This window comes from Taurulus bubalis, assembly GCF_910589615.1.
Source record: "Taurulus bubalis genome assembly, chromosome: 17".
NCBI classification, from domain to species: Eukaryota; Metazoa; Chordata; class Actinopteri; order Perciformes; family Cottidae; genus Taurulus; species Taurulus bubalis.
In genome coordinates, this window is record NC_136605.1 from 13,970,956 (window position 1) to 13,983,464 (window position 12,509).

The 12,509-nt window shown below is 40.9% G+C and overlaps 1 protein-coding gene across 1 annotated transcript; it reads right to left on the reverse strand.

The window, feature by feature from the left end:
* Window positions 1-517: 517 nt before the first annotated feature.
* On the reverse strand, window positions 518-6,222 carry proza (protein Z, vitamin K-dependent plasma glycoprotein a). The gene is made up of 9 exons (XM_079233135.1): window positions 6,149-6,222; window positions 4,800-4,926; window positions 3,835-3,989; window positions 3,641-3,665; window positions 3,438-3,551; window positions 3,200-3,334; window positions 2,565-2,680; window positions 2,283-2,400; window positions 518-1,437 (listed from the first exon to the last, which is right to left on the reverse strand). Exons 2-9 carry the CDS (start codon window positions 4,876-4,878, stop codon window positions 908-910), a joined length of 1,272 nt encoding a protein of 423 aa, XP_079089261.1. The 5' UTR covers window positions 4,879-4,926; window positions 6,149-6,222; the 3' UTR covers window positions 518-907.
* Between the last annotated feature and the right edge of the window lie 6,287 nt (window positions 6,223-12,509).

Sequence of the window (12,509 nt, forward strand, 5' to 3'; positions counted from 1 at the left end):
TGTGGTTGGCGAATGTCTCAACAACTATTGGATATACAACATCAATGTCAATCTCAGGATCAATAATCATGTTTCACAATCTCTTAGCTTTACATCCACTCAAAGCTTTATTTTGTCCAATTCTTTGGTTTATGACACATTAACTGCAAAACTAATGATGGTGTTTACAAATTAGCAAATGTTAGCTTGCTATGATAAATATGCTGAACATTATACACACTGAACATCTGCATGCTAGCATACTGATGTTTAAGACACTTACTCTTGTTTTCTCTATGTTTTAAAACTGAAAGGTTACATTTCTCATCACTATTGATGTTCCTTTTTTGTAGTGGGTGTTTGGGTTAGTAGAAGAACCTTTTTTTATTCTTGTTGTTGATTGTTCTATTGTTTAATGAACCAAATGTATTTCAAAATGGCCTTAGGATTTATGACAAATGTTCAGGTATTTCATGTTTTTCTCAACATCCTCCAGAAAGACTGCTGTATACTTCACAAGGACAGAACTGCCATCAGGTGTGTTGTTAGGGTTTATTACATTCACAGAACAGTGATTAACTGGAAGGTTACAAGGTGCTTGTCAAACAGTAGTTGCTAAAAATAACATAACATAAATATATGTCGGCCTCACAAAACACATGCTGAATAATTCAATACACTTCTTGCCGCTTTGACCCTGCTTGATACAAAAGCACCACCTTGTGGAAAAATAAGGAAGTCCACAGAGACGGATGGGAAGCAATAACCTATCTTAAAACTATATGGTTGTTATGAGATGGCTACTATTAAAAGACAATATTTTACGACTATTAAATGAAAAGGTTAATCTGATTCCCTGTTTTAGTATGTATTCACCCACATTATAATAATGTTTCATAACTTATAATGTTCTCCCTGACTACCCCACCTAACGTGAAGCCATGAGAGGCCCCAGCCAGCCGAGGTGGCGAGACACCTTCTGGAAGATGTAGCCTTTGTTGCAGTCGGCCCCTGGCGGCTCGCTGAGCACTCCGGTGAGGAAGAACACCTCCCTGTAGACGGTGAGCAGGGGGCTGCCGGAGCCCATGGTGCAGTCAGCATTGTTCCGAGCTTTGGTGCAGCCCATCTTATTGGTCACCAGGTTGGGGTGAGTATCCACACACTGAGACAGGCGGTCGTATGCGAGTTGATTTAGAGTGAGAGGGCCCTCGTAAGCAGACTCCTGATTGGGTTTTCTCCAGCCGGTGACTATGGCTGGCAACTCTTCCGACATCAGGACGCTATCTGCAAAGTCTTTTTCTGGCAGACAAGCAGCAGTCACTTCCTTCCTAAACCGGATGCGGTCACGGAGCTCAATCACAGCCAGGTCATTTTTGGGGCGACCTTCGACAAAGTTCGGGTGGACGTGAACTAGTTTTACATACAGAGTCTGCAGTCCCTCTTCATTGTTGAGCTTGCCTGAGGAGACAGGACATTCAGGATGATGGTGCTTATCAAGCTCATTCACACAAACGGACATACGGAGCTGCAATGGTTAGTTGATCTATTCATTTATTGATTGAGAGCAACTATTTTAATATCAAATAATCGTTTCAGTAGTTTGGAAACAATGCCGAATAGTTGCACTCTCAAATGTGAAGATTTACAGCGTATCTGTAACTATGTGATAGGCAACTGAATATTTGGACAAAACAAGACATTTAAAGTCATCAACTTTGGGCTCTAAGAAATGATAACAGTTATCTTTCACTATTTTCTGACACTATGTCAATAAATCCATTAATTGAGAAAATAATCAGCACATTGGTAATGCAAATAATTGTTGGATGCAGCCCTACTGACGTGGGTCTTATGTAAACTAAATCATTTGTCCCTGATATGTTTTACTTGAATAACATTTTATACCAAAGAAATAGTGTAGTCACATAGTCCTTCTCTTACTGTGTATTAGTGCCTAAAAAAGACAAATACTGATTTATTTTGTATTTATTATTATGGTCATCATCATATCATTGTATAATATTATAATAGATGAGATATGCTTTTAAAATACTATAATGACATTTCAGTGCAGCAAAGTCCAAAGTATTTTAGAGCCCGGACATAGAAGAGACTCTCTGTCGAGTATAATCTTAACATTGTATACAGTTGGTATCCAAAAATGGGTATTGCATATGTACATGAAGACATGCTTTTTATGTTAAAATTTGGGATAATGGGTGTTATTTTGTTTCATTTCATGAGTTGTTTTTTGTCTTTTTAATAGCAGCAGTAAAAGTGTAAAATGTGTTTCGTCTACTCACCGACCACCACCTGGAAGGAGCTGTATTTTTTGGCACACTGAGCTGAAGTCAAGACCAGGTTTTCCTTCAGAATGACGCCGCTACAGAAATTTGTGGACTCTGGACTCATCAGAAGAGCCTGCAACAGCATGACATGCAGATATAAGTTTAATAAGTTTATTGTGACCCGTATGTGTCACAGTGTTAGAGAGAGTGTGTGTGTGTGTGTGTGTGTGTGTGTGTGTGTGTGTGTGTGTGTGTGTGTGTGTGTGTGTGTGTGTGTGTGTGTGTGTGTGTTCCTACCTGCCAGGGACACTCTGAAGATGAACAGCTAAATCCTTCATAGTTGTTGCGAACATTGCTGGATAGTCTCTCATTCCACTGCCACAGACTGTTCACTTTACCACAAGGGTAAGTAACTGAAAGAAGAATGTGAGATGGTTATAATAACTTTCTCAAATTACATTATTTCTCCAACTGAAACCATATCTAGTTATCCCTTTTAGCCAGAACAAATAACATCAACATGTTTTTTTTATGTACTTATTGTAAAAAAAGTTGTATTATTTATTAAAGTTTTATTACTCAAAGAAAGAAAAAAAAAGATTTACAACAAAGATTGGCGTCCCACTGGCTACCTGGATAACATGAGAGTCATGAAATGCACAAACTGGGCTTGGCTCGTTCATCAAGCTCTGGTGCAGGACGAGACTTCATGTTATTTAGAAAAGAAGGAGACATATGCAGGAAAGCTAATGTGGGTTGCTGTCCACAGTCTGTGGCTCTTGTGTTGTGTAGCAGATGTTACCGCTCGAGGCAGAAAGTGATCGCGTGTGTGGAAACAAGCTCTCCGTCTACGTATGTGATTAACAGAGCGGATGCATAAATGCATTTTAATTTCAGTTGGACTGAAACACAGGAAGTGGCAACAGACGTACCTGCAGGCTCACACTTGTCCCTGACCGTGGGGCTGAGCTTCCAGCCGCGTGCGCAGGAGCACTCGTAGGACGTGTAGCCTGGTTTACAGAACTGGGAGCATCCCTTGTTTTTCTCCAGGGTGCACAGAGTCTGGTCTGCATTGCGGAAACAGGAGAGAGGTTGCGGCACTCACGCCCACACATGAAAAGTAAATTAACAACGGCGATCACACACAACTCGCCGACACCTCCTCCTCACCATTTTCACAGTGGACCCCTGTAAAACCCGACTTGCAGACACAGTCGTAGCCTCCCACGCTGTCCGAACACATGGCTCCATTCTTGCAGGGTTTCTCTGCACACTGGTCTCCGTCTAAACACAGACAGCTAGTCTATGAGACGATGTAATGTACTGCTAATGACCGGGCAGTGATTGAAAACCATTTTAAACTCAGTACTTACCAATGTAGACAGCCCAGAAGATATCCTGCCGGAGAAAACATGCAAGATAAGTGCACAGTTAAAGGTCATTTACACAGTGCATTCATGAAATAGAGGCAGACCGGAATATAGACGAAGCAAGGAGAAGGCACTGAGGAGGTTTGAGGTGATGAATAAATCATGAGGGAGTTAACAGTGAAGTCCATGGCGCTCACCGTGCGGTACGAGTCCTGGAAGACATTTCTGGCCTGCTCGTAGCTGCACACTTTCTCCATGCAAACCTGCTCCAGGCTGGGCGGCGGGTTGCTGCCGTCGACGTTCCTCTTCTGACGGGAGATCAGCGAGCTCGCCTGCTGCTTGTCCAGGAACACTGGTGGAACAGTTAATGTCTCAGCTGGTTCATCCACAACAGACTCACAATTTGAAGCTGTTTTTTTGTATATGAAGAGGCTCGAAGCTGTGCAGATCTGTGGGAGACGCAACTACAGTTTGTGGAGGTTTTGAAATCGCAGTATGGAAATCTTTCAATTAATATAATCGGCTATCTTACTGTTTTGCGGGTCACAAATACTATGATTTGTTTGCTTTTATCTATTTCATAACATTATAATTGTTTTTCTTTCATCTGTACTGGCTGACTTGGTTTCTGGAACTTTCGATGGGCGAAAAGTTTATTCATATGGGGTTTTATTTTATCTTCCAAAGACTAAGGTTTACAGCTGAAACTGCTAGTTGACAGAAAAATAATTAGCAACTGTTTGGATAGTGTGGATTTTTCATTTAAGCAATGCGTTAAGTGAGAATGTCAAGAATTGCTTTTAGTAATCAGCGGATTAGTTTATAATGGAAATAATCATTAGTTGTTGTCCTACATTGGTCGACTAATAAATAAACAAGATGATACCTTCCTACCAGAAAACATAAGAAAACGTTGTGCTTCAAACAGGGCAGAAATAAACAAATTCAACTGCAACAAATACAGCTTTAACTAACCCTAATATGCAGCATCTCATCCACTGAGGCGAAAGCCACCACCCTGAAGCTCTTAAAAACACGACGTCATATACTCCGCACGCTGCCATCTTGACCTCCTTTTAATTCCTACCGTTCCTCTTTCTAGAGTTCAGACTACACAATTGTCGAGCTCTGCAGACCCATCTGGCTCCACGTCGACTCTCACCTGTGTGGGGCGTGTGAACAGCTGCCATGGCCCCCGCCAGCAGACACAGCAGAGCGGCGTACGTGGTGCAGGAGCTCATGGTGACACTGAAGAGTCGAGCTGTCGGTGCAGCAGGGATCAATGTGTCCTACAAACAAGAAGAGACAATTAAGACGTGACGAGCAGGACGATCGAGAAAGAGATAATGAGATGTTGAAGTGTGAGGACAGCACGAGGTTCGTTAGAGGTTGACTGGAAAATGACTCCACAACAATATTCACATTCATCAGCGGACAATAATACTGGAAAAGAATTGTGACAGACATTTTGATAAAAATGTATTAAAGAAAGAAATCCCATCACTAATTGTCAACTAAGAAGTTCGAAAGAGTTCAAACAGGTTCTGCATTTCCCAAAGCACGCGGCCATGTGTCAAAGTGTCAGCATTTACAAAATAAAATGTTCAGGGGATACACTCAATTAAAAAACGTTGCCTAACAATGCTGGTATTAATTAATGTGGTCATGTCTTACAGATTTATAGTTTTCTTAATATGGCTTTTGTCTGGTATGTTTGATGCCTTAAAATGCTAACATGCAATGGTAAACATCTGTTTTATCATTATTTAAATGTATTATAATAATTGATACATAAAACAAAATGTGTCTTTATTTGTATAGCAAGTGCATAACTCAAAGTGGTTCACAAGGAAACAAAACAGAGTTAGAAGAATTAAAACGCCATGCAATAACAATGAATACAAATTCAAGTCAATTCAAACCTCCCAGCTTCAAGAACATGCTATGTTGTAGCTACACGTGACTACATTAGTATTATTCCTGTTTGATTAGTTTAATACGTCATGAGTACCCAGTTAATGACCTCATGCTGTTTTAGCATCAGTGATTGTGCAGTTTTTCTGCCGCAGGTCTTGATGCACTGCTGCCTTATCAATGACGATGGGCCTCATATGTTCTGTTTACACACCGTTAACAAACACTGGAGGCGTCTCAAATTAAAATCGAATTTACGTTTTCAGCAGTGTCAGTCAGATCAACAAAGTACAATGCATGTATTTTCTGTGAGCGAGCTCCGCTTTCTATCTGTAGATGCACCCGCTTGATAGCGTTAAGCTCATGTGGAGTCAGAACAACTGTAACGCATCTTCTGGCGGCACACAATGATCCGGGTGCTGCTTTTCTACAACCTGCTTCAATGTTACAGCCACAAACGCAGCTACATATTTACGCATCGGTCTGTGTTTTAAGGGCGGGTCCAACATGTACGAAACAACAACAACAACAGCAGCAGCAGCAGCAGAAACAACAACAATAACAGCAGCAGCAGCAGCAGTGATGCTCGGTACCTACAGACGGACTGAATCACGGTACCGGGCCGGTCTGGTCCCTCTCTCTGCCCGCTGGTTATGAATCACAACACAACGTCCTGCACGGATTGGGCCTCTCGATCGAAAATAGGAGATGATGACCACATCCGATTCTGCTCACTGTGTTCTGACTGTGGTCAGTGTAATGACAAATAGAGGCCATCAGAGGGCGCTGCTGTAACACAGCGCTGACTGTGTGTTGTCCTGCAGGACAGACACACCTTCGCGTGAGCGTGCAAGACTGATGGAAGTTGAGTTTAAAGCACTTCGGTTTAAGATACGATAAGATATGAAAAGATAAGATAAATAAAAAATGATGCTACAAGAACATGTCTGCGCCCAATACGCTCAGTACAGTTGGCTTAGTGAAATACACATTTACATAATATAACGCTTAAAAGAAATACATCCTAAATAACAATATCAATAGAATAGACTAAAATAAAAGTAAAATTGTAAAAAATTATATGACGGATACAAAGTCAGTGGTATGTAGCTAATTTGACAGATTTGAACAACTAGTTGCTTCTCAGATTAAATATTGGATATAATCAGTTCGTACAATACAATTAACTGTTAAAGATCTAGCCGGTGGTTCCCAACCTGTTTCACTTGTGAACCCTTACAATGGAGAAGTGTGGTTGGGACTCCTTGTCATGTTTCAGGTGTCTATGAATCATCGGCATGATATCATCAAAAAGCCTTTCAAAGTACTTCACAAAAGAAGGAGTAGTAAAAGAGGAAAAAATCGTAAATTGGTGACTTTTCTTCTTCCATCATCTCATGACTCCCTAGATTTATCTTGTTAACCTTTGAAGGGCCGGGCACCTTTAAGGCCACTCAAACAGTTTTGTAGTTTCAAGTCTTTTTCATTTTGCCAGATGGAAGAGCACATCATTGACCTCCCCAGTGCAGTTGATCCTAACCTGGAGATCAGGACCACCGGGTGATTAAAGGGATGGAAATATGTGAGATTTCTTTCTGACTTTTTTCAAGTTTTTGTATTTTTCTTGTGAAATATGAATATTGTCACCTCTTCAGGCAAAATCCTTCTAATGAAACTATAAGAAGGAAAACCCTTTGGTTGAATTGCTCGTGACTTCTATCCACATAAAGACCAAACACCTGTGATGAGCAGTCACATGGTAAATAATGCAGTTTTAGTTTTAAAGCTTCTTAATCTTAAAACTGGGTTTAGCATGTATGACATATGCATATTTGCCTAAAACAATTGTGCTACACTCATGCGTATGTACATATGTATTCAAAATAATATTTAACCACCAATTTTTGAACCACTATTTTCCTCAGCAGTGTGATCAGAATCAGGAACTCCTGATGTGCACACTTGATCAAACACAATGGGATGCTATCTGCTGTGATTAATAGCTTAAGCTGAACTGCAAACAAACACACACAGGTTTAGACAATGGCAAACAGCCAATGGCCAGATTGGGGTTCGACACAATCAGCTAAAGTAGACAAGTGAAAATCAAAGAGGACAGGATGATTAGATGGAAACCGAGTGCAGTAAGGCTCTTAAGTTTTCTGCACAATGTATATCTTATATCTATAACACAAAATAAAAGCTTTATAACAACTTCTAGTTCACTCAATGTGCCAGTATTTTGAGTTAATCCATCCTTAATGTAAAACTTTGTGATTAGCAATTCTTTGTTGGCCACGATGAAACTCACAAGAGCCGCACAAAGTCCCTCTTCAGTGGCCTTATCTCAATGGGATTGTTTGTGAGAGCAATGTAATTTGCAGACAGGGCCGTGGGGCTTTAGTCTCAGCTCCAGCCGTGTTAAACGTCTCCATTTCCTAAGTTTAATAACGGAGGTATAAGAAGAGCCTGCTCGGACCAGCTGGTCCCCAGTGCTGGACAGGGGCAGGAGCTGACTGCCCAGTCCAGGGAGACTCGCCCTGGGGTGGGGAGAGCAGATAGAGAGCCAGCCCCGACATGCAGAGCTGCAGCTAATGTGTAAATGACTACGATTGTAGTAATTTCCCTCGTGATTATGGTCTGAGGTGAAATCCAAAGTTGTTGTTGATTACATGTACGTTCATACACTAATAATTAGTTGACTGTATGGTGAGAGCATACACTGGAGTGTACGGTCTCTCCCTCTCTCTCCGCCCTCTCCCCAATTCTCATTATTCTTTGAGCACTCATGTGTGACCTTGCTGACCCATTCATTTTCAAATCCCGGGTTCAATTTTACAGGCATGCTAAACAAACATCACAGGAGAAATGTATTATTAATGTCACCTGTGACTTGACGGCTTTCTGATGAATAACAGGCTGGAAATGAAATCCCTGCATGTTGGAATCTCCATCATATTCCTCATTACCTCTTCTGCTTTTTTTTCTCCTTTTTTCTTATTTTGGCAATGCAAGTTGTTTTTGCCCCAGGCATCCAGACGTGTTAGCAAGCTTTATATATTGAATTAAAACTGATAACAGCATCAAAATGTCTAGTTGTTGCACGTCCGGTGGTCAGAATCAATACAACAGCAGACTCAAGTGGTCTTGAATCCTGACAGGATCACAACGGGTTCGGAGCGACATGTGTGAAACGAGTGACCTTGTGGTGACTTTGCTTAAAATTAATTGAAGGCTTTTAAAAGGAGACCTAATGTTCTGTTTGTGTTTTCAACAGCTGTCGTCACTATGAGCAACCAAGGAGGCATTTGGCTGAGAAATACCAGGTAACATGGATACTCGTTAAACCGAAACACAGATTTAACGAGTATCCATGTTGCTTTTTAACTTGTTGATGACCACTGAACTGATCAAAAATGCTCATGTTTGTAATGCCCATTTTAAAACTCAATAGACTAAAAAAAACTCTGGCGGTGTCACGTCAAACGCTATAGGTTTCTCCACAAAATACATCTGGGCACTAAATACTGGGCCACTTGCTAATCTATCTAATAGTACACAGATCTGGAAAGTACATTTAGTTTAGGTTGCGATCGTTGGTGGTTAATGCCCTAACATCACATGTGAAGTGAGCATGCTCAAAGCACGGCCTCACAAAGCCGCCATGGCTACAGAATAGTCGTCTCACGCTCAGGATTGATGCCTTCTCCCGATTTTCTTAAATTGTAGGCTTGATCTAGGGAATGAAATGTCTTACGAAGACGGGGAACATTACCTGCTAAACATCAGCATGTTGGCATTGTCATTGTGCACTTTCTATTATGTACGGCCTCACAAGGACACCAGCATGTACGCTCTTGGTCTTGTCCCCCGATGTGTCGTCATTTTTACTGATAGATATTCAGAGAGTCTCATATACAATCATCACACCCCATAAATCGTGAGATTACAAAGCCACATACATCAGCTCTGTTCTGCTTAGCCACTAGCCATGAATGTCATTGTCAACAGGTTAATGTCAAAAATGTCTGCGGCGTTTGAGGCGACAACACAAGTTAGGTTTTGCGTGTTTGTGCATGTCCGCATTTGATTGTTCAGTTTGGGGAGGATGTGACAGTGTGAGGTCCCCAGACAACGTGTGCAACGATAATGTAACGGGTTGATAACACACAGGCACACACCCACACACCCACACACACACACACACACACACACACCCACACACACACCTACACACACACACACACACACACACACACACACACACACACACACACACACACACACACACACACACACACACACACACACACACACACACACACAGTATTGCTGCAGGGAGTAATGAGGTCAGGTGCAGGTGTGGCCACACTACATAACCAACATTGCATAATGACAACCATCACCTGGCCTGGTTTGGTGTGCAGAGTCTCACCACATGACAGTGGCACATCACACATGTACAGTGTCTGTTGTCCTGTATTGAAGCCAACAACAACCCACACACAACACAATCACGCCTATTTCAAAGCGCCAGAAGATTACACGTAATCGAGTTTGTGTGACAAGGACCAATGATGATGTTGTATTAAGTACTGGAGAGCAAGCGCACACTACCGCTGTGGGGTTTTTTCACAGCTATGTTAGCTACTCTTGAAGAATCACCTTCTTCTGTCCCACATTTCTGCGTGATCAATTCACATCAGCTGGCCATATTTTATTTAACACTTATTCGCGGCGCTCCTCTCCCTGCGTCCCCCGCGGCTCATTTTGTTCATGTGTAGGAGAAGAAAATTAAGAGCACATGATTGCTGCTTTACACTCTTCACACCTATACCCTCACTCCTTCACACTCCCTTTGACTTCACTGCATCTGATCCAAGTGGCGTTCAGCAGAAACAGGGCAGCCAATATTGGACCGTTTCTGTAATGAATTAATGAATTTACATGATACCCTCCATCTGATGGGTGGAGGATACTCAAGATGCCATAATTGAAGCATTTTGTGATCCCCCTGCTTTTTGACTCATGGGTTTTCTCCCACAAAAACCTATTTCTTCTCCTCTTTCTTTGTGTAAAACTCTTTAATCTCGTCTGCCCTCGGGTCCTTGTCGCAGCCACATGCGCTATACCTTTTAAATGATATACTGTATCTCCCTCAGACAGCAGAGCAGAGCGTGGTTGTGTTTCCTCAGACCTGTGGAGAGGTGGCTTAGGCCTCGGTTGTGCTGAAGATGCACAAAGAGATCAGAAACACAGCTGACAGCTCTCTAAAAGAAAATTATGTTTCGCTGGTCCATAATCATCCAAAGCTGCACTGTACCTTCTGCACATTAAGCAACGACTAAAAGCCCAGAGGAGTCTGCGAGTCATTGATAAGAATAATGACTACTATACATCCACAATTCTGACTGCATACATTAAAAACCGCAAATGTGAGAGCTGAAAAAAACATAATTATAAATCCATGGTGGAAAAAGATGTTTTACTTAAATAAAATATAGTAAATTAAGTAAAAGTTAAATTAATGATTCAAGTATTATCAGTAGAATTTAATACATTATCAAAATTAAAGGTACTCTCTGCAGATTTCTTTTTATAATTATTAAATACCAATTATTATTAGGCTACTAACGTTGCATTAATGTGCGCAGCATTTTAATGTTATAGTCAGTGGAGGTGAAGCTAATTTTCAAACTGTCCAGCAGATCCGATATAGCTTATATAAATTGTTATGTGTTGAAAATATAGTCAAGAAATGCCATTTAAATAAATGGCTATGATCTAGAAAAGTATACAACAAAATGTCATTCAGCTGTTGAGGGCTGGATGTCTTTTCTGTGCTGCTGTTAGCTGCTCCAACAACAAACTAAGACTTAAAAACGTAAAAATATTAAATACTGTACATTTTACTTTCCTAAATCTACATTATTATTTCCTCCTCGTGTTTTGATGGCGTTCTGAGCAGCTGGCACGATTCCGACCACGAACCAATGAAGATCCAGCAATCTGCTTCCAGGCCGATGAGTCGCTAACTCGGATCTCTTGATAGTTGGGCAACTTATCTATCACAGTTCCTCGACAACATTCCACTTTCACATTATTGTTCTTACGGAGTTGTTATTAAATTCTTCATCTATTCTGATTAAAATACAAGAAATCATGGAGTTTGATGATATGTAAGTTATTTGACATAAGCTAAAGCAGCAAGTATTTCCCTCCTGGTTTAATAAGCTATTAATAAGTTCAACACTTTCACATTCAGACTGTGCAGCTTAGACAGAAGTGGTTGTTGTTTAGTTTTTTCATCAAAGCCTGTCTCATAGTAACCTACATGAGAGTGCGTTGGGTCGTAACTTGCAGGCATACCATCTGTCACAGGGGGCGACTACCCACCGTGATTTAACCAAACATCTCCGCTTCAATGCTAATGATTGTAATATAATATTAGTGACATTCATTTAATTAAGTGATGCTCAGGCTCCGCACTAATGACACATCACTCAGCAGCTGGTTTCGCCAGCATAAAATGAAAAAAAGAAATGAAAATAATTGCATATTTTGCTTAATTTTGCATATGGTATCATTACAAGTTGCATACTCTTTTTGTTTTTGTTTTTGGGGGTTGGGTTTACCACTGGACAAACCAAACAAGTAATTTCTAGACTTCACTATGGACTCATTGTTTTGTTCATTCTACCAAGAATCAATTAATAAACAGGTCCCACAGCTCCGCTCCAACATTGTATTCCCCAAATGTTTTCTGCTACGTCGCCTGGTGAAAGCAGTGTTCTGTTTCAAACAATCTTGTTAATTAATGTGAATTAATTAGATTCGTATGGACTTGCATCCGTTATGCTTATGTTCACAATGGTCTTCACATTTCCATGCATTCATAATATCAGACATCACATTTTTCAGACTAAACAACTCATGGATGTATTGTGAAATTGAACAA

What these genes read in the sequence shown, in the direction of transcription:
- proza (XM_079233135.1), bottom strand. Translation starts at nt 4,878, where the DNA reads ATGAGCTCCTGCACCACGTACGCCGCTCTGCTGTGTCTGCTGGCGGGG. An exon ending in TGTTCACACGCCCCACACAG is followed by an intron (nt 3,990 to 4,799) that starts GTGAGAGTCGAC and finishes CTGTTCCACCAG; the next exon opens with TGTTCCTGGACAAGCAGCAG. An exon ending in GGACAAGTGTGAGCCTGCAG is followed by an intron (nt 2,681 to 3,199) that starts GTACGTCTGTTG and finishes TTCTTCTTTCAG; the next exon opens with TTACTTACCCTTGTGGTAAA.